Genomic DNA, 23,194 nt, shown 5'->3' on the forward strand with positions numbered 1-23,194 from the left:
AGGTTGACAGGTTCTTTATTCAGCCCACCAGAGAGAAGAGCTGGCAGTCATTCAAAAACCTTCACTCAGCAAAAAAGCCCTGTTTGACTGTCATTTTTAGAGTCAGAGTAATAGCAGAGTTAATAAAATAATAATTTAAGTTACCTGAGCAGGGTCAATCTATCATTTCAGTAACATGGGACTGGTTGTTGTGACCCTGGTGTCAGTAAATGCCTAAATTAGCTTGTGCTTAGTGGCAAATATTTAAATCCTGAACAAACTAGAGGCAAAAGGTTTGGACTGTTTAACCTTTTTTGTTTGCAATACAAAATTGGTCTCTGAAGTATGGTATCACAGAAGCAGATGAGTGTTGATTTTCAATTACAAAAATGTCCAGCACTAAAGGAGCTCAGATGTTCCTGATTAATGTTCTTCTTCAAGGAGCACACACACATGCACAAACACACACAAAACACATGCACGCGCGTGCACACACACAAAAATGTTTTACTTCTGTAATTTAACTACAGTACTTTTACCTAGAAGCTAAACCACTGAAGAACTGTAGTAGCCACAGTACTACAATTCTTCCATTTGTATATAATTTGGCCTATTTAATTAAAATGCAAGCTTTGACATTTTATAACCCATTTCAACTCTGTAAAATAATTTTTGATAAGACTCTCTGGTAAATCTTTGATCAGGACATGGCTGAGTGCATTTCTGTGCACAGCAAAGCACCCAAACCTACATCTCTAATGTCATCTCATTGATTGAAACATTGATAGAAAAAGGTACATTAGTACATTAGTACATTAGGTTACATAATTTTTGCAACCTGTACTTTGAATGTTTAAATGATGTATTCATTATTCACAATAATTACAATTGCTGATGTGTAATTTATTTTAAATAGAATGTATTCCTCTATAATTGAACATCATACCACATTTTTTAATAATTTGGTAAAACATTTTGTTGCATCTATATATTGTTTACCAATTGCTTTCCATGCATCAATATTGTGTATTTCGTATACTGATTCTGACGAGTTCCATTGTAGCTGTACTGGCAATATTGGTCATATAAACAATGAAACCTCTGCTCTGCTCTTCTATTGCAATGCGAACATGTTCGTCACATTTAGGCAGAGCTGTTTTTGTATCTGAATTCAGCAGAATTTCCCTTGTGGCACCCTAGAGTAGACTTACACAGGACTACAGAATGTGGACTTCCCCTAGTGAACACTGCAAAAACCCAGCACTATTCCACCAATGGCCTCTTGAGGCCTGTCACAACAGCTTAGCTGTTTATCTTCAAGGGCCTCTGCTAAAAGCCGTTGCAGTTCAGTGAGTCTGGGCAGGCTTCGATAATGCCTAGCATTTCTATGCAAGTGTCTGGCAATTTAAAAATTACATGATGCACAAGCACTATTAGGAGGAACAGTCATTAGCAGGAATAAGCAAAGTGTCCTCAGCAAAGTGCTGCCTGTAGACTGTGGACACAGCAAGTACAATTCAGGAATACTACCATAGCTTTGTCTTAGGGCCCTAGCCAACTGATTAGCTGAGCATGCCAAGGGTTCAGTAGAGTACTCACAACCGACTGAGCCCAGGTGATATGAATGTGTACTTACAGCAGGTAGGAGGGAATAATTAAAACATGCACACAAGCATAGTAGGCCATTTAAATCATGCACCTTAAAAGAATGCTTTGACCTAGAACATTGTCACAAGTGCTGAATAAAAACAACCATCATTAGCACACTTCCTATTATTCAGTGCTAATTAGCTGCTGAGGTACTGTAGATTTCATACATTACTAAAAGCATTGGCATTTCATCTTATTTTTGGTTGAACTGATCATTTAAAGCACAAAATATCTCAATACAACAAATAACCAAGTGCTTACTATGTATGTAATACACGTTCTCCCTGTAAACCTGTGAAAAAATGTTAGGTTCGTAGTCAAGCCGTGTGCAGACCCCATCTGAATTTATGCTTCACTGGTCAGATCTGGAAAAACAGGAGAGATAAAATATAGCCTCTGGTTGTTCCACTACAAGGCTGCAGGGGGCCATTTTTCTCCAGCCATTGATACTTTTGCTGTTAGACTCAGTGCTCTCTCTCTCTCTCTCTCTCTCTCTCTCTCTCTCTCTCTCTCTCTCTCTCTCTCTCTCTCTCTCTCTCTCTCTCTCTCTCACTGCCTCCTGCTGTCAGCTGAGTTGGGCTTTATTGTTGGCTGAGGGCAGGCTCCAGTCAGCCTGGGATCTCATGCTGTGAGTCCACCACCTTACAGTGAATCAGGCAATCTCTTTTATGACACCAGAGTGCTAGACTGCTCCCTGGCAGGTCAAAGTAGTACTGTTTGCACTGCTCTGCCACAAGTCAAGCACTCTGTTGCAGGTCACTGTCTATTAACAAGACATACCAAAACAAGAGATTACACCTGCTGCTAAAGCAATATCAGTAGTGTCATCTCTGCAATTCACCAACTGCTATGTGAATAGGATGCTGTCATAAAGGTTCGAAGAATGGAGTAGAATACAAAAAATATTCTTTAATGGTTGAATGAGCAAGTATCTTATATAGTGTTGATGGCATCAACCCTTCTGAATAATCTGAAGGTTTCATTTGGAATGCAAACAAGACATTTTAGGAGGTCTGCAAGGGTCAGAATAGGCTGCTGTATTCCCAACAGGTAGGGGTGGGACAGGGGTATCAACAACCCTGTCTGGCCATGATCCTGAGCAGGGTGTGCATATTGCTGGTTGATGTTACTTTTGGCCAATAGTAGATTTAGGATCCTTCTGTTTAAAAAACATTCTAGACAATCTGCGTTTATAAAATACTTGTCCTAGCCCTTGAAATCTGTAGGCCACTATCTCCCTCTAGTTGCATTGCATGGCAGTCATCTACATCATACTAGGGATGCATGAGATGAATGGACAAAGTACCATATTGCAGTTTGTGGTGATAAATCTTGTGATTGTGATGTGCCTTGCAGTATTTTAAAACACAGAAGTACCTGAGATTTGACATGGTAAAAGAGAGATTTCAGCCAAAATGTGCATGATTTCAGCCAAAATTTATTATACCTCAATGAAAAATGTCCCAGTAGTAGACAGAGGTGTTTCACTTGAAGCCAAATGAACAGAAATTAAAATTTACGTTTACACTTGGGGATATTTTGAGAAAGAATCAGAAGTAACCCATTTGGTATTGTGCCATATGATCTAATTTTTGCAAGTGATTGCAAGTAGTTGATCTAAAGGAGTATAACTATAATTCCGTTGCCTAATTGTCAGACATGGTCATAGCACACACATTCCCTTCAGCCCAATAAAAAACCTGCCATTTTACACAAATATGAGAATCACCCTGCCATAATAAATACCTAGACAGTTTATTCTCTACCCACTATAATTCTGAATGCTTAATGCCCCAGACTCCTTCATCAAGTAGGTAAACAGGTAAATGATCCACAATCTGGATTATTTTAAGAAACATTTTTCCATTGTCTGTCTACATTATTCGCTTCCTCTTACTGTTGTAACATATCTTTAGTCAGGTGTCCTGGTACCTGACTGTGTCTTTGTCTGAGAGGAAGGAACTGTCTGGAGCTCCTTCCCAAACACCCACACACCCATGCTGAGACTAGTGCTGCAGGTTAGGACTCTGCACTTTTGTGCATGCACAAGAAACTCAAGCAACTAGGATCAACTATGTTCTAGCACCACTGACTGAAAATTCAAATAGACCTTAAATAATATCTTAAAGCCTACAGAGTCTAAATGTAGAACCAAGTATATCATAATTTCATAAAATAATAAGATTAATAAAATAATATTAGAATTATATTATTTGTGAGCACAGGTAGCAGTGTGCACAAGAGACACTTGTGTGTCCCCTTCCCTCTTATCTTAAAATTAATAGTGCACATAAAAGGGCTCTAAAAAAGTGTTTGACAAGAGTTTTAAAAGATACTTTTAGCTTTCATCTGATTTAAGAGTATAAACTTATCAAAGACTGACTTGGCATTTCAACATAATAAGTTAGTGAACTGCTCAAATTTGGCCAAAGCATTCATGTATAGCTAACTATGCTATTTGCAACCATCTGGTGTTAATGTATGATTAGGTTTTTTTAAGTACCATTGGAAGAGCCTCCACAAAGTGCCCTTTTGAAATACCTCAGCTCCTGCCCCTGCCACAGCTTTCAGCTTCATGTATGTTATTTTAAAGTAGGATCTGGTTGTTTTTTTTGTTGTTTTTTTTTTTTTTTTTAACTACTTTAAACTGTGATTTTGGGTGACAATATATACATTCCTCAGTAGGATTTATGTAAGAATACATTTCCTTGGCCTAATCATACTGAAACCAAACAAAACATCTCCCTTTGAATCTTACAATTAAGATTTTGGGTATATTCATCTCGAGAGTTCAGGGATTAAAACCAGTCTCTAGAGCCATCTACACAGCCTGCAAGTGAAATTCCAGTGGTCTGTGTTATGGAAGTCAGACAGGCATTGTGCCTTCTCTTCACAAAATCCCCATAAATCTCTCATGGCACCTGTATCAACACGGGCAAGACTCTCCCCCTTATTTTTGAGCTCTGACACAAACTTCTAGCTTGAGCTGACAGACATTGCCCAAAAAAGTCCTTGACACTGCCGCATTACAAATGAACACCAATCTAAGGGACATAAAAGTGTTCCATTGCCTCAACATCAAAACGTAACAGTCATATTACATACAGTCTTCTACTGTATAACCCAATTTTTTTCTGACATACTTGTCTCCTTTTTAAATGCTTGTTAAATGCAAAGAGCATTAGTATTACCATGCTTTGGACATATACATGCAACCTACTTTCTTGCTGATTACTGTGCAACACTTAAATTTCTGCTCACAACAGCAGAACAGGCAGAATCGCCAATGCTGAGTTCTGTCCTTTTGCTGAAGCTGGGACAACACCATGAGTTATGATCTGCTCTGTACATCTAAAAGAGGCCCTTACAATACATTTTGATTATATTTTATAGAAACCAAAAACTAAATTTCATACCACATTAGACCAACACTGAATTACTTTACACTCATATAATTGTGCTCATACATTTGGTAATTCAGTTACTTTTAGAACTCATATGTACGACTTAAGCAACATCAAGACCGAAAGTAGGCCTCTTTTAATTTGTGTATTTAATTGTGAAATCATATTTAGCATTCCTGTGAAATTGATTTGTTTTATTTGACCTGAAAACTGTTAGATAAGCTACCTTACACACCTTGTTATAAAAAAAAAAGGTACTTAATGCACTGTTAATGTCCTTACAACAACGAGCGCTGTCATCAGCTACACCCAGTCTCTCAGAATGAGTTCAGTGCAGTGCACTAATATTACAGTACATATAGACACGGCCGACCTCATACACCTTATTTTGCGCAACGTTCTGTTCGCTAATATTGCTTGAGGAAGGATAAACCTTTGGAGTATTTCAAACCACAGGGTGAAGACACTGAGGTATATTTTTACAAAATTCATTTTTTCAAATGCGCAGACAGTAAGCCGCGTTCGGGACGGTGTCGCCTTTTCCCCCATGCCCTTCAGAAAAGAAAATGGAACTAATACTTAACACTTACAACGAAACTCCTGCAGTTTGGTGATATTTTGATTAACAGAAGTGGTGTGCTATAGCAGTTTTAATTTAAAACAACGTAACTGGATGGAAACATATACGAGGGCTATTTTGGAACCCCGCGTAGCCAGTATACTCTCAGGACTATCAGAATAGCACCAGACCTACCAGTTCTGGATGGATTTTGTTTTGTCTTTCTAACGCAGACATGAAGCGCAGTTTCACCTATTTTTTGATATTTTGGATATACGAGGGATTACACGATCACTGTAGGTGACAAATGAAGACGATACCGAATTCTTTTGTTCGGATGAAGACATGTGAGCAGTAGGAGGTTCTGCACAAGCGCAGGTGGATCTGAAGAGGCGCTTTTGTATTACCCGAGGATAACGTACAAAAGCCAGCCAATATTCCCATTCTAAGATAACCCACAAAAGCCGATATTTATCTTCTATGATGTATTTTACTCTTTATTGGCTGTTTTCACTCATATAACATGCGCGTAAATAAGCTTAAATACTGCTTGCTGTACGGGAAAACATAGTAGCCTACTTATGACAAGCGTTTTATTTAATGGGAGGACTACAACCAAATAATTTAACGTCACTTTCTTCCGAAATCCATTATCCCTTTGAACCTTTTTTTTATTGCGCTAAGGACTACGAGAATGCCCGAAGCTCTCTCCCCTGCTCAAGCCCTCTACATGGGCATGGAAGTGTTGATTGCCGTGTCATCGGTAATAGGAAATGTGATGGTGGTTTGGGCGGTGAAAATTAACAAGTCTTTGAGAGATACAACATTTTGTTTCATTGTCTCTCTGGCAGTAGCCGACATCGCGGTGGGAGCGCTCGTTATTCCCTTGGCGATAACTATCAGTATCGGACTTCAAACTCACTTTTACAGCTGCCTACTGGTCGCGTGCACAGTGTTGGTTTTGACCCAGAGTTCTATTCTCGCCCTGCTGGCTATTGCTATTGACCGGTACCTTAGAGTCAAGATTCCAACCAGGTAAAATTACTACCCTTCTGTGCTGGAGGTGTTTCTGTAGTGCATGAAAAGTTACAGGATTTCAGATTTTATAGTGGCGACATTCACTGCGCTGACGGCTATGATGAAACATGCAGTGGGAACCCGAACAAATATATAGGTTACCTGCAAGTGTTTCGGTTGTGCATCGTTGGTTCATTCACAAATGATCAGTGCAGACTAAGGTTTTTAGTGCGGCTGGGTGCATTTGCATTATCTTACATGTTATACCTACCTACATAGTTTTACTATGAAATGAATTATTTAATCTTCCTATATACTGTAGACTATTAAAGCATATGTAGATGGAAGCACTGTGACACTCAAATGACGTAGACCTATACTAAAGAAAAATGTAAAAATGGCATTACAAACGGATAATGAATCAGAGCAGTGATATTAACAGTTGTACCTATAAAGGTGCCCTTTGTTCTTGATTTGCTAGGAGAGAGAGAGAGAGAGAGAGAGAGAGAGAGAGAGAGAGGAGAGAGAGAGAGAGAGAGAGAGAGAGAGGAGAGAGAGAGAGAGAGAGATAGAGAGAGAGAGAAACAGTAGGATAGCAGATTAGGGCTCTGTACTTGGAGCTGGAGTGGTCTTGGTATGACTCCCTGGATAGTGAAGCAGTAGACTTCTGACTTAATACCAATGAGCTGCAGGACAATTAGGAGCACAAAAAAGAGAACGAAAATAAAGGAAAGTATCTATGGTGTAAGCATCTATCTATAATGTGTACATCTATCAATGGTGTATGTATCTGTCTATGGTGCATAGAGCTGTCTATGGTGTACACAAAGTTACTTTTTTTCTGTGTTCCATAATTCTAGTCAGTGTGATCCATTTAGGACAATGCACACAAACCACGCAAGTAAGCAAAAAAAGGAGACAGACATGAATTTAATGCCATATGAACATTATTAATATATTCTTCCTGCCAAATTGTCAGTGGCACCATTCTAATAGTGTGAATGCCAGAGATAACCTTTAGATCGAAAATATGCTGTATAGCTCCCAGTGAGATGCATGCATTTGGGACAGATCTCGTGGTCTCAGCCAACCAATCAAATCTCATACATCATCAAAAGGTCTGTCAAAATCATCAAAAGGTCTGCCCCCTAAATAAATAAATAAGTAAATAAGTAAGTAAATAAATAAATAAATAAAAGAATGAGATATTACCTACCCCCACTCCCAAAGGGCAAAACTCCCAGCATTTGAAGCAGAACAAAATGGCTGCCTCCTGAACAAGACTCTCAGAATTGCAATTGCTGTTGCTTTTGGACTTTACATGGACTACTAGTAGTGAAATTTTAACATAAGTACCCCATTGTAGGAATGTTTTCACAAAATCTAAAACTTTTCTGAACAGCAGAAAAGCAGTGGGTTTCTGAGGCTTAAAAGGTATAGACCTTTTGGGCTCCAGATGTGATTATTTTGTTTGAGCAGTTATTTTGCTGTGATGAATAAATCATGTTAGGATGAAACAGCATTTAAATTATTATTAAAATATATTTACACATACAAATATAATTGTTCTAGAATAATACATGACAACACATGAAAGATGAATTTGGAAAATCAGGACAGATGAGTAATATAATGCTAATTATTAATTAATGACACCACCTTTTATTGTGCATCATTAAAATATAAAGGTTTTGTACAGTTCATTGGGATAGTAATATTTGTTTACCATATCAAATAATATAATAATTATGCCATATAACTGCTAACGCTTGCCTGTAAAGGGTCAGGAGGAGGGTAACATTTCAGTGTGCACAATGGAAGCTCTTAATAATGTCATTTAGCAATTAGAAAGCCTTGTATAAAGCATTCAGTGACAAGATATCAACTGGAATGCTGAACCAGTGTGTATCAACTAAATGTAGAAATTAAGAAAATACATCGAATAAACAAAATATGACGTGACTAAGACTCTCGAACCCTCCAGGTAACTGGTGAATCATAAAGAGACTACACATTTTGAGAGAATACTTATTCTCACACTGACTCAAGAATATTTTGGGAAATTTAAGATATTTTTCTAGTCCTAATTTACATTTAGAAATAGCTGTAATTTGACAAAATGTTCTTTCATGAACTGATAAAGAATTAATAAAAATATATGTTACATGCAGGTAACTAACATCATATAGTAATGAGAAGTAAATAAAGGATTGTGAAATAAATATAATCATGCAGCAGGCATGAGAAGAATAAATTCCATCTTTTTTTCAGTTTGACTAGACAAGCTCTGGAAGTTTTTTGCTATTCTGATACTTTGGGAAGTCAGCTATGAAAATCAGGTCTGTTAGTGAAAATGTTGCTTACTGTGCAGTTAGATAACTACCTTCCCCACCTGACATATTGAAATCCACATTAATCTTGAAGGTTTGAGAACTACTTATTGGTGCATGGTTCTGACAGCCTGCTTTAAAAAAAAAGATATTTTGAAGAGTTTAGCAGTGTTAGCATATGCTAGTCTCTCCATATTTTCCAAAGTAATTTATCTTCTAATTGAATTAGATCAGGAGTTCATTTGGAATAGTTAAAGAGGTCAATAAAAGGCAGGTAACTTTGTTGTAGATCCAATTACCTGAAGATACACATGGAGTGGAAAAAGAAAATAGTCTAGTAATAGCATCCATCTTGGGGAGGACATCTCTGCCTACGGACAGCTCTGTTTGGTGAAGTATATGTGTGATCAAAGTAATCGTCTGGATGACAGAGCTCTGGATTGAACAGGGAAAAGATTCTAGTAAAATAATGGCTGAGAAAGGGAAGCTACTTTGCCCTGGGCAGGAGCCTCCTCAACTGGATCATATTACATTAGCACCCTACAAACTATTAGTAGTTCTGTCAGCAACAGTTGTAGCTGATCCTATTGATAGATTTGGATAAATAATAGCACATTGCATTTGCTTACAGGGTGATGAATGTATGCAAACACTTGACATAAATCAAATGTCTGGGTCTAAAAATGTCAACATTTCAGTATAGCAACATGTGCTTTTCAAAATATTACTGAATCCTGAATTCTCACCGATGACCAGAAAGTGTAAATAACATAAATATCTTTGTTTCAGTTACAGGCGAGTGGTCACTCCAAAACGAGCTGGCTTTGCAGTGGTCATGTGCTGGGCTGTGGCCTTCATAGTGGGCCTAACGCCCATGCTGGGCTGGAACAACTTGCACAATCTGCAGCAGAGGAACGGCTCTCTCAGCCCAACCTTGGTCATCACCTGCCAGTTCGAGAATGTCATCAGCATGGAGTACATGGTCTACTTCAACTTCTTCAGCTGGGTGCTGCCGCCCCTTCTCCTCATGCTTGCCATCTACACAGAAATCTTCTACATGATTCACAAGCAACTGAACAAGAAGGTCGGTGTGGGCCATGGCGACCCCAGCAAGTACTACAACAAGGAGCTGAAGCTAGCCAAGTCGCTTGCGCTTGTGCTTGTGTTGTTTGCCGCCAGCTGGCTCCCACTGCACATCCTGAACTGCATCACACTCTTCAGCCCTGGTTGCGAGAAGCCCATGTTCCTTCTCTACATCGCCATCCTGCTCACCCACGGCAACTCCGCCGTCAACCCCATCGTGTATGCATTCCGCATCAAGAAGTTCCGCACGGCGTTCCAGCGGCTCTGGAAGCAATACTTCTGCTGTAAGGAGGCTCCTCCGATCGACACACAGATGAGTGAGAGACTAGACAAAGATCACTTCTGTCCTGGTACTCCGCTGGAGCACAACATTTGACTGGATCCAGGGGACTTTCTGAGCAAACTGAAATGCTTGCTTCTATAAATCATGTCTATTTTGAATGTAATTCAGTGCTTTACTGCAAATGCCACTGAGTGCATTTACCCCTGCAAAGGGAAATAAGACTCCTATGTAAAATGTCACGTAAACGTTTATCAGTGTTCGGCTCTACATCGCACAAAGCAAAACCCAGATTAATTAATTAATTAATCTGGGCAAATGAACAGCTTTATCAGATTTCTATTTTTTTTTTTTTATGTCAGTGTAAGTGGAATATGGGCTCTCTTGTTCTGCAGCCGGGCAAAGAGGACAAGGTTTTAAGATCAGGTCCATTGTAGAGAATTCCCCCGATTTCACTGATCCCATATAGCAATTTGTTTGTTTGTTTGTTTTTCATATGCTTTTTTGTCCTTTTTTACATAATCACATTATTATTATTGTGCATGTGAACACTTCAGTTCACTTATTGACAAACTGATTTTTACCAGTAATCAGGATCTTGTAGATGTATACATGCTCAGAGTGTGCTGTTGTCAGAGTCTGCTCCCATTGTAACTTATTATGAAACATTATAACTCCACTGGGACAAGAGGGGGAGGCTAGAATATGGAATTAAATCATTTATAGTGGCAAACAGATATGTGGTGTACAAGACATTTTTAAATAATTCTTTACTCAGTGATCAAAGTAGTTCTTTCTAACTAGTCCACAGGTATCATACAAATATGAAAAACAGTATTCTTTGCACCACTCTGCTATCCAAAGTGTGCAATCATGATGGTGCATCATCTCATTATAAAATATTATTTATAGTCATCATGATTTTTTATTTATCAGAACACACTTAAATGAGTAACTTTGAATGTGTACAATATACATTAATAGTAGTTAATTTCAAGCATTTATTTGATACTAACTTCAAAATGCAGTTTTAATGAGGATATGTTAGGAATGTTAAAGACAATGCACACTATACAATATATATATATATATATATATATATATATATATAAAAATAAAAGGGCTGCTCATTAATCACATAAAAATACAAATTTGGTTTCCACAATAACTACTCACCAATGATGTACTTCATTTATTCATTTGCCTACTACATACAATGAAGTATTTATAGTTATGACATTGCTTAAGAATTGCACTAATGGAACAATACATTTATATAGTCTGACATTGATTAATAGCATTATAGGCCATTATAGTGTAGCATTTCTAATAGGCAAAATTAAGGCCATGCAAACGCACACAGACATTTCCCAAACATTTTATACAGGCACCAGAAACAGGTTTTTACATCCAGATTTTGCCTTTCAGCTCTGTGTTTGTAAGGGAGGAGCAATGCATGCAAGTAAGTAGTGCTGGATGACTTCAGGAAATGATCACTTAATTCATGTTTATTCAGCTCTTGTCTCCACAGGACATCAACTAGCCCATTTGACTTTTTTTGTAACTGCTGTATAATTTATGTTGTATTCAGGGTTCAAACGTTAAATAATTATATAATCCAAAACAGTAATATTCAGTTATACATTTTCTCTAATTTAATATCCCCTTTGCTATAACATTCAAATGAATACTGGAGCCATGTATTCTGGAGGCATTGTAAGCTTTTTCAGTATAGTAGCCAACATGTAGCCATGTTGAAAACAAAGCTTTCTCTATGAAACACACCAAGACTTGGACAAAGTCACCAAGATATTTATGTCCTCTCTGACTAAAGCTTGTCAGTAATGCACTTATGAAGATGCATCAACCATAAAAAAATAAAGTGAAATCATAACTAGGAATTTTTTTTAACATACCATTTTTTTTTTATACTTGACTCAGTGTTTGCTAGTGTTCCTCACTTTATTATGTTTCATTAGCTCTCTGCCCAAATACAGTGTGAATGAAGGAATCACACCAGTATAAAGTACAGTATGTACATAATTGTTGGTAAACAACTGTGGGATTGCAATCAGTACAATTGTACATTATTTCTTATTTCATTATTTCTGAGTAAATGGAAATAATGAACTAAGTCTGTTTCTGGTTTTCACTTTATTTGTGCCTTTTATCCTTATTCCTCTGCATGCGTTTAAGCATCTCTGCTTTCTTGAGACACTGCTAAGACATAAGGTAATGCTCCAATGGTGATGGTAATGATGATGATGTTAAAATAATAATAATAATAATAATGCCTGATCAACAAAGCTATGAAGGTTGGGTGTAGAACAGTAAGGAGCCCGGCAGAAGAAGATCTGATAGAGCGATTGGGTTTGTAGTCAAGAAGATCAGATAGTTTAGGTGTTGGACGATGGAGAGCTTTGTATTTGAAAAGGAAGATTTGAAATGAATGTGGTACTTAACAGGAAGCCAGTGAAAATCCTGGAGGATGGGTGTAATGTGCTGGTGTACCTGGGATTGAATGAGAAGACAGGCAGCAGATTTCTGACCCATCTGAAGCTTGTGAAGGAGAGAAGGGCTAATGCCTGCAAGGACAGTGTTTCAGTAGTCTGAGAGGCTAGAGATGAAAGCATGAATGAGAGATTTATTAGCAGACGGATTTTGGATTTTAGTAATATTACAGGTGAAAGAAGTACATCTTAACAGTAGCATGAACATGGGTGCCAAGTTCAAGTTCAAGTTCGGTTTATTCGTCACATACATAGTCATACACAGTATAACACGCAGTGAAATGGTGGAGAGTGCTCTGTCCAAACTGAGGAAGAGAACCAGGGGTGCATAGAGAAAAAAAATATATATACAGATAAATATATATTTTCTATGTATGTACAAAATATATTAACAATGTATGTACAATATATGTATATTATGATTATATACACAATGTACAATGTACAAATGAAAGAATTGCACTGAGGATAACACCCAGGTTTCTAACCAGGGGAAGGGGACATAGCTATATCATCAGTGGTTAGAGTGAAAGAACCAGTTTTACTCAGGATTGATTTTGAGCCTATGATAAGCTCGGTCTTGTTGCTATTTAACATAAGAAAGTTGTGTTTCATCCAGAGTTTAATTTCTGAAAGATATGCTTCTAAGTGATTGAGTGGTAGATGTAACTGATTTGGTCCTGAGAAAGATCTGGGCTTAGCGATGGAAGTCCAGTTTGAAATGATGTTTGATATGTCTGAGAGAGAGTATGTAAACTGATAGAAATTCAACTGAGGTATAGGTGGTTCTTGTACAATGCTTGATTTTATAGTTTCAGAAAGGCCCAAATAAACTGCTTCTCACAAACTTCCACAGGGCATAATTATTAATTAACTCTTTAACTCTAAAACCAAGCATTTGACAAAAGCACCTAAAAAATTTTAACTACTCTGATTGCTAAATAAAACAGGCTTTTGGGGTTTGGCACTGGTCTATTCCTTTTTTCTCTTATTTAGGTTTTATTTTACCAATATCCTCTATTTACTGAAATCTTCTATCTGCTGCATGCTCTTAATAACTTATTAAATACTAGTTGCGGAGGAAGTCTATTGTGTTTGACAGCCATTTCAGAAACGCCCAGTGTAAAGTCAAGAAAGGCAGACGTGCGAAATTTGCATGACCCACATTTCATTTAGTTGACGAATTGGTCAAGTGTGGCTCATTCAGAATAAATGCGTTTTATTGCCCTCTAGTGGATAAGCAGAGAATAGCACCCTACAACAAAAACGTCAAGTAATTCCTAATGGAAACAACAGGCCAATAGAGCACAAAGGAGTAAACCCGAGTTACCTGGTTGCATATATAACTCTTGGTGTCAATACCAAAGTCAACTTTGCATCATGCTTCTACCTAGCTATATGTTTTTTTTCACGAAAGGCTCCAACACACGTTTCTTGATTTCCTACTACAGTGATCCCTGTATTTCTACAGTAGTCTAGATCATTGGTATATTGGACTCTAACCTACTGTACTGGGAATACTAGGACGTATTCTATGAGAAAATGACAAAGCACTTTTGTAAGTCGCTCTGGATAAGAGCGTCTGCTAAATGCCGTAAATGTAAATTTACTGGAAGAAAACATGTTTATTTTTATTAGGCGTTATTAACCGTCAAATGTCTACCATAGGTGGTGGCACGTATTTAATATATCCCTGAAGTGATTTTTCACAGCAATGTTTGGATTTGCTTAAGGTAGACTAATTGTAGGATTCTGTGTAACTTTGTTGCATGGACTATATAAAACAGGTCTACATTTATTGCATTACATTACATAACTAGCTCCGTTGTGAATGTAGTTTCATAGGTAGCATCTTCGTCAAAAATATAATCGATAGTTGTTTTTTTTTCCACCAAGGCTGTACGTTTCCGAATTTGATGTAAAACATACTTATAGAAAAGAAGAGAACTGGTAATTTAAGATAATTTCAAAAGCATCGAAAACAAAAGAAAAGCATCGGACGTAGTCTAAAGATCTTATCAGAAACTAATAAAGAAATAGCAGCTAAATAGACACTGACATGAGATGGAGTACTGTAGCTTTAACGAAAGCATCAGCGGACTATTTGTTGTCTTGGCAGCCCAACCAAATCAACGAAACGGGGATCCTGGCTGTGTTTGTAGCCAAGATATAATTTTAAATATTTACATTGTAAATGCTACTGTGTTACTTACAAACACTACAGCCAGCAAATGACTTTTGCCGCTGTGTAGTTAGCTCGCTAGCCAAGGCAAATACACTCAGCACTGATGGCGTGTTTGGCTTTACACCGTCTAACGTTAGCTAACCTATCTATCCTGGTTAACGCTAGCTAACTAGCTACTTACAGTTGCACTGGATCTGACTGTCTAGGTTTTATTATTGTAGCTACTCCGTAACAAAAAGTAATCTAAGAATTGTATACGTAGACCTAATATACCTTTCAAATACTTTATTACTTTGACGGTAATAGCATGGAACAGTTAGCCTTAGCTATGTAAAGCTAACGGCAACACCCACCACTCTCGTTAGCTAGCTAACGTTAACATATTCTACATTCATGTTCTATTAGCTAGGCTAGCTAACTACGTTTATTTGTGTAGCTGTCTTGTCACGGTTTCTAGCTAGCTAGATGGCTCTGCAGCATACTTGGATTTGTGTCGTGGAAGTAAACAAACTCGCTAACAAAGCATAATACTCGTTATCTACTGGAGCTCAAAAGGCTTGGTAAAAGTAAAGATGAATGGGAAAGTCATAGCCTACACTCCCATTGCTGTTGACTGTTGGCAGTTGCGAAAGTGTAGCCATGTTCGGCTTTTTTTTCCTCTCGCACATGCATACGGACCACACCTCTGGCCTCACATCCACTTGGAGTAACCGTCCCATCTACTGCTCACCTGTGACCTCCAAACTCCTAAAACTTAAACTACAGGTGTCTGTTTTGTATCTACTCCCAGGACAGTCCGGGGTTGATGCATTCTCACTGAGCTTTATGTAACATTGGCTAAATTTATCATTATAATCACTGCCTACCTTAAAATTAAATACCACCAAAATTACATTGCGAGCAACTCTGAATCTACATATGGACAAGGCTATCCCTTGTCTCGGGTATTATTTGAATACATATGGTATTCCAGAATGTTGTTCCAGTTGTTATTTTAAAATTAGATTTGGCTCTCTTACACAGGTGAAAGAGAATTGGATCCATGCTCTAGAGGTTGGGAACCACACATGCTGCCATTGGGATGACATTGGGAAAGAAAAGATGACTGTTACCCTTATTGACGCTAACCATTGTCCTGGGGCAGTTATGTTTTTTTTTGAAGGGTACTTTGGCACCATTCTTTACACTGGTAAGCTCTGGTTAAATGTAACTTACCATGACTATTTGCAAGTAGTGTTGCCTATAATGCAGTGTGTGAAAATGGAAGTATTTGCACTCAGACAATTCCTAGGATTTTCTGTGTTGTCAACAGGGGACTTTCGTTACACACCATCAATGCTGCGTGAGCCATGCCTGAGAAACAACACTACCATTGATGTACTGTATCTGGACAACACTAACTGTGACCCCACTCGGTCTATTCCTTCTCGCCAGCGAGCCTGTCAGCAGATAAAAGAGATCATAAGAGGTCATCCAAACTATGCTGTGGTCATTGGTGAGAATTGCAGTTTATATCCCCCTCCCCTCCTTTTTTATTTAATACAATGTCTCTCAAAGGACTTGAGACTCATTGTGTGTCTCAAGTCTCAGGTCCTTTGGCACATCATAGTTTTTACTATCAGACAACGGAATTACATAATGAATAAACGTGCTTTGTGCATTTTATATATATACATACATATATATACACATTTTATATATATATATATATATATATATATATATATATATATATATATATATATATATATATATAAATTACTTTAGTTTATGACAATTTGAATGACAATTTGGTGTCAGTTACTAAATTAAATGATCAAATCAAAGTATGTGTGTTACAAGGTCCTGCAGTGGGTTCTTTTCTCAGGTGACTACAGCCTAGAGATTTCATAAGTACAATAATATGGTTTTTCTGTACACAGGTATGTATACCCTGGGTAAGGAGTCTCTACTTGTAGAGCTGGCTATGGAGTTTAAGACGTGGGTAGAGGTGGACGTGGAGCGACTGGAGACGCTCCAGACCCTCGAGCTCCCTGATGTGTTCACCACAGAGCGGGGTGCCGGGCGCATCCGTGCAGTCAGTCAGTCCGAAATCACAGCTTCTAACCTGCTGGCCTGGAACAAAGAGCAACCCACCATTGCCGTACTGCCCACCAGCCGCCCTGTGGTCTCCTGCCACTCCAACGTCCATGTTGTGCCCTACTCCGATCACTCCTCCTACCAGGAGCTGGAGGACTTTGTCTCAGCCCTGCGGCCTGTCTCGCTGCTACCCATCGTGGGCAGCTGCTTGCCTTACTTCTCCTGCCTCCTGAGCCCACGCAGGAAGCTCCACAAGGTGGTGGTACCGGAGTCGGTGCAGCGCTACATGGCAGCTGATCCTAGTGCCCCACACACCGCTTTCAACCCAGCCCCCGTGCTGCGCCAGCCGTCACGGCTGCTGCCTCGAGGAGTCGTGTTCGAGTCGCCCAGGCAAAAGTGCCCCAGACTCAACGATAGGTACTTGAATGCTGTGGACGGTGTGGATGACCATGTTGACTCTGACCCTAACTCAGTTGACTCTGACGTTGATCTGGACTCGGATTGTGTGCTGCTGGACATGAGTGTGGACCTCACTCGCTGTACAAGCAGTCCTCAGTGTAGGGGCACAACTCTGGCGCAAGTTGCATCGAAGGACGCGATCATGATCGACAGCCTGCAGCACGAAGATGAGTTCTTCATTGCGCAATATGGCACCAGGTCCCCTAGTACTAAAAGCACAAGTGAAGGCAACAGTTTAAGTTGCGTCTATACACCCACTCAGAGCCTTAGCCCAAAGCCCAAGAAGAGAAGCCCCCAGCTGGGAAGCACCAAGCCCAGAGCCACGTGTCCATCAATGGACAGTATTATTCTCCATGATGGCACCTGCATGACAGCTATTGCAGCCTTAACCCCAGCTGAAACGCAGCCCGAGTCATCGGATCAGTCCGTAGCTGCTGACAGAGAGACCATTGAGCAGTGGTTACTTAGCAATTTTACTATTCCAGAGGAGGAGCTTGCAGGTCAGTATGGCATCTTCCAAGGCCTACGTGAGGCTTATTACCTCGCGCCTGTCAATATGCTGAAACCAGTGAGCGATCCCTTTGAAGCTGCAATACAAAGATTAAAATCCAAGCAGGTATTTATGTGAATGTCACCGTATGGTGGTGTTGTATGGTGGTGTTAAATGGAAGCCCCAAATGCTGCTTTTGTTTGCAAATCTCCATTACTACATACAAATATTTTGCTTTTTTGATTGTTCTAAAAAATATTTATCAAAGTGATCTTGATAATAAAAAAAAAAACAGGAGGATAAAAGCCCTTTAACTTTTATTACTGTTTTGATTTGTATTACATTGCACTTTGATTTGTTGACTTTCCTTGAAACGAACTGGTATTGTGACTTAAGCTCCATATCCCAACAAATGGAACACCTCATTGTTGGGTCATCAGTTACTTATTCACATTTATTTTCTGCTCTTTACAAGTGTTATTGAACCTACTATAAGATTCATTTTTAAAATAATCTCCTTAATCTGGTGTTGCATTTAAACCCTTATGTTTTACTGTTGTAAAAACTGTTCTTTGTAGTTTGTACAGTGTCTTTCAGCTCATTGTAACAGCATTATGTTGTGTTTTTGCACACATTCCTGCATGATCTGTTGTGCCATCACGTTTTCTGTTTGCTTTCTGTTGTCTTTTACTTTTTGCTTCCTAAAATTATGGAAGTCGTGGTAGTGTTAAAAACACCAATAATAAATTCTCTCATAATGGCATATTCTTGATTTCCTATTCTGATTCGTCGTTGTCATAGTTCATGTCAGTTTTGAGTACTTCATTTTAAATGGTCCAGATACAGACATTTGAGCACTTTTAAAGGCACAGGGAGTAATAAGTTTACCTGTTGGCTGCACATTACTGACTCTTGTGTTTGATATTAGAGTATGGAATTGATTCGGTTGCTGATGTCCCTGCTCCAGAAAAAAACATTTGCAGCTCAAGCAAGTAATACGCATTTCTCATCGGAGAGACTGACTGGGAGGTCAGCATTGGTTAGCTAACTTTATTAGCAGGATTCTATACTGATTTTTAAACACTCAACAATGACCATAATTTCAGATTATGAAAATATACCACAATCTGCAAGGATGGAAGTGACTCAATACATAGTATGGAAATAGAAAATTAAATTATAATGCAAATAAAATCTTGGGTTTATATATGAGTCTGCCTGGAACTAATTATATTAAGGCAAACTTTAAAATACTAAAAAAGATTGTCACTATCTGGTGACCATCTCTTTAAATACAGTCTGGAAAAAATGTGCTCGTCTACAAATGAAAGGGAATCTGCATTAGAGGCTCCAGGGATGTACCCAGAATTTGATACATTTAACCCATCCTTAATGACCTCCTAGATTAGACCACCAAAACAGTATAATGCTCATAGAAACTCTAAAGTCTTTTGTTTTAAAGGCCCAGAGTTATTGGTTCATTAAGAAAGCCATTATTTCAACAACCAAATGCAATAAAAAAATAATAATAATTTAAAAAAAGAAAAGAAAAAAAGCTCAGAACATTTCTTTATTGCTGTGGAACTAGCCATAAGACATCTAATTATCCTCATTAAACAAGCCTGCAAACATTTTAGTAAACAAGAATGCCCTCTCAAAAACCTACTACCATACTGTAGAAAAACCCAGGAAGAGGTTTTAGAATTAACACGGCATTATCATTTTCCACGATCTTCACTGGCCAAATCTTGTATCTTTTTCATTTTTTGCACTAAATTATTTATAGTACACAAAGTCTTGGAATCTTAATGATTCGTCACTAGATGGCAGTAGTTAGCAGGACATAGAACGTTCAGTGACGCGAAACCAGTATCAAATAAATCTGCTGCTATATTTATGCACCATTGTTTCACAAATGAACCTAAGACAATCTCTTTTTTTCCAGTCACAATAATTTTAATCAATTTTCATTTATCCCCAAAAGATTTTAAGAAAGTTAAATGTTAAGAAGATTCCCCCCCCCCCTACACAGCTACTGATTGTACAGGGAATGACAATCTGTGTTGATTTACACTGACATTCAGACAGTGAAATATCAACAACTACTAGTCATTGGAGAAATAAAAGGTACTTGAGTTTTAATTTACTGCACTGAGGCTGATAATTGTTGATGCTGGATTACATTTTCCATCTTTTATTATGGCTTCCACAATAATGGACATGATCAAAGTTCAAAATGCCTTCAGGTGATACAGGGCCAAATCCAGATTTTCTTGATCAGCATTTTGTAACCTGGGGAAATTTAAGATATGCCAACCAATGCACTATACAAGCATCAACAATGAATACAAATTCATTTCTGTTCCACATTACATGGTTTAGAGAAAGTTGCCAAATATCTCCCCCCCCCCCTCTTTTGTATCCGAACTTGGATGGACTCAAGGTCAGTATTTATCACACTGTAATCCCATGTCTTTGCAGGTGGAATAGGGTCAGTTTCACATGGGGTTGGAGCACTGTTGCCCTGTCCTCACAAAGAATGAGGTCTTTACATTCTGAGCGATGACAGTCACACATTAGCACACAGGCCATGTTCTCTGGGACTAGGACAAAGCCAGTATGCAGCTAATGTCCTCTTGAATGATGGCCAATAGCTAAATTCAACCTCTGGGCAAGAACACTGAGTGACTCTCAGTTCCAACCTGTGACAAAAATGATTGGCCAAACATAAAAATGCTTACAATAAATGGAACATTAGATGCTATTTAAAAGTTAATTTTCTTCATACATTTAACACAGTTGTAGAAATCAGAACTGAAGTCACACTCACTGAGCAAGTAGTGGTAAAAATGGCCATGTGAAGTGGGCCTGGAGAGTTAATTTAAGGTAATCCAAATGTCATCACCATTAAAACACTGGGAGTAAAACACAGACAGGTAGGGCTATATTCAGGTGAGTGCATATGCAGAGGGTAATGAGTCCACAAATTACAAACAGGTGCAGGTGATTGATAGGCGCTGCAAAAGTGAAGCTGAAAGGACAGAGCAGCTCCCATGCATGAACCACCTTAACAGCGTGATAGCACAATAGGCCATTGGTGCGTTACAGATGAATTACTATCAGGAAGAAATTATTAATCAGGATCTGGTAAATGCTGTTTAAATGTCATTACAAATTTTCCCCAAAATTCTAACAGGGTCTATGATCAATTTGAAATGGCTGGAGTATTTGTTTTGTTTTGTTTTGAGCAACTGATAAATTTAGTGTTTGTTGCCTACAGCAGTGCCTTCACTCACTGTGTAAAGCACTGCCACTGCAGTTATTTTTGATGCAGAGCCGGATGTTTGGGGGTGCATAGAAGAAATGGAAGATGAATGGAAGTGAACTGCAGATATAGCTTTGATCTGCAGTAGGGCATCAGGGCCAAAGCCAGTGGCCTCACTGCAACCCCCCCCCCCCCCACATACACACACTTTACTCCACAGGCTCTACAGGCTCAGAGAACCCTGCAGGGCTGCAGCATGCTGTGCGCACCGATAAGCAGGTACCAGGGGAGAGACATGTGTTGAAATTCAGCCAGGACCTACCAACCAAGTAAATCTGATATTTGCTGGATATGTCCCATTTGAGTGATGTCTCCTCACCATGTAACATATTTTGCATCTCTTGATTCATTTGATCCGCGGACGTTACGAGTAAATTTATTGTTTTAGTTCAATTTTTGTCTGACGGTATAAATAAAAGTTGCCTTGTGGTCCAATTTGGCACCCCCGATCCTAGCCTGGCCATTTCAGAGCTCCGAAAGCATATGCTGCATGCAGGCACGGCATAGAAGATCCGACTGTGAGCTGCCTGGATCATGAGGAGGTGCAGTAGCATGGCGCAGTAACGTGATGTTCACACCACAGCACCGGCAGTCAATCTCTCCCCAGGGACCTCCTTCTGATCTCTAATGACACAACCATTTTGAGCATTAGAATAGTACATCTGCAGTGCTTAGCCTTGGATCATCTTCCTTCTCCTCCTCCTTTTTCTCCTCTCGTCACTGACAAACAGCCCCAGCATTATCACAACCTGAGGTAAGTAACTCAGACCCGGAAATAGGACATCATATGAAGCCAGTGAGTTTCAGGGAGGACTTGTGGCAGTGCTCTGGCACAGGACTGAAGGATATAAATTAGGCATAGAATAGTCCTTTTTACAAAGCATTTAATATGCTGTGGACAAGGGGCTTCTACACAGTGTACTTCAAAACACAATACTTAATGAGGGGGAAGGAGACAATCAGAGAGAGAGAGAGAGAGAGTCTAAGACAGGGAGAGAGTGGGAAGGAAAGAGAGAGAGAAATTTCAGGGTTTCATTTGATTTGTCCAAGAATTACATGTTACTGAAAAAAAAAATCTCCTGGAACAAAAACCTTTGTAAACGTATATAGAGTCAATACTGGAGGTCAGATACTAATAATGTAGGGACTCCACATTGTTATAACTGAGCATTTCTAACAACCTGTCTGGAAGGAAACTGTAGGAGTTGCTTTGCTCGAGATCAGAGCAAACCTCTGATTACATCAGATCTTCCTTTTAAGCAATCAGCTTTTAAAGCATCCTTATTTTCCCAACATTATCATAACACAGGCCTGCTGTGCCAAGCAGTTCATCTTTCGAAGTAATGGACACTCAGCAATCTGCGCTAATATGAAAATGGTTTAGGAAGCTGTTAAAAGCAAGTGCGTTTTTTTTTTTTCTGTCAAAACTCACATTCTTTTAAAATTATTTGTTCTGGCAGGGGAAGACTTAACAATCCTCATTAAGTCTAATACCTTTGCAGCCGTACAATCTTCCCAAGAAGACTAGGGTACTCTTGTCTTGTTTTTGTTTTTCAGTAATTACAGTGCACTTTGTGAACTCTCACTGAGGGAGCCAAACATGCAAACGTATTTCCATCTGCATTTTATATATTTTTTTTGTTTAACTGCGTAATCTACATTACCTGTTGTGTTTGACATTCTGATTCATATATTGAGTGAGACACCTGGAAAAAAAAATATTTTTGCATATATACATTTAGATGACATGTACTCCTTTTATTCTATTGAACAATCCAACCATTCTGGGCCTTTTGATTTTTTAGAAATATACAATCAATATATATATATATATAATATCTGAG

At 38.7% G+C, this 23,194-nt stretch overlaps 2 protein-coding genes across 2 annotated transcripts; both read left to right on the forward strand.

Annotated features, from left to right (window-relative positions):
* Positions 1-5,402: 5,402 nt before the first annotated feature.
* On the forward strand, positions 5,403-11,039 carry adora1b (adenosine A1 receptor b). The gene is made up of 2 exons (XM_026996937.2): positions 5,403-6,627; positions 9,729-11,039. The coding sequence occupies exons 1-2, from the start codon at positions 6,287-6,289 to the stop codon at positions 10,396-10,398; spliced, it is 1,011 nt and encodes a 336-aa protein (XP_026852738.2). The 5' UTR covers positions 5,403-6,286; the 3' UTR covers positions 10,399-11,039.
* Positions 11,040-15,001: 3,962 nt separating this feature from the next.
* On the forward strand, positions 15,002-18,782 carry dclre1b (DNA cross-link repair 1B). Its single transcript, XM_027030091.2, is given in 5 exon segments — positions 15,002-15,647; positions 15,649-15,762; positions 16,021-16,186; positions 16,310-16,492; positions 16,920-18,782. Coding segments are annotated over 5 exon segments (1,785 nt in total). The 5' UTR covers positions 15,002-15,569; the 3' UTR covers positions 18,164-18,782.
* The last annotated feature ends 4,412 nt before the right edge of the window (positions 18,783-23,194 follow it).

Source organism: Electrophorus electricus, chromosome 23, assembly GCF_013358815.1.
Source record: "Electrophorus electricus isolate fEleEle1 chromosome 23, fEleEle1.pri, whole genome shotgun sequence".
NCBI classification, from domain to species: Eukaryota; Metazoa; Chordata; class Actinopteri; order Gymnotiformes; family Gymnotidae; genus Electrophorus; species Electrophorus electricus.

Coding starts and splice junctions, on each gene's coding strand:
- adora1b (XM_026996937.2), top strand. CDS start 6,287: ATGCCCGAAGCTCTCTCCCCTGCTCAAGCCCTCTACATGGGCATGGAA. Junction 6,628..9,728: donor AGAGTCAAGATTCCAACCAG/GTAAAATTACTA, acceptor TCTTTGTTTCAG/TTACAGGCGAGTGGTCACTC.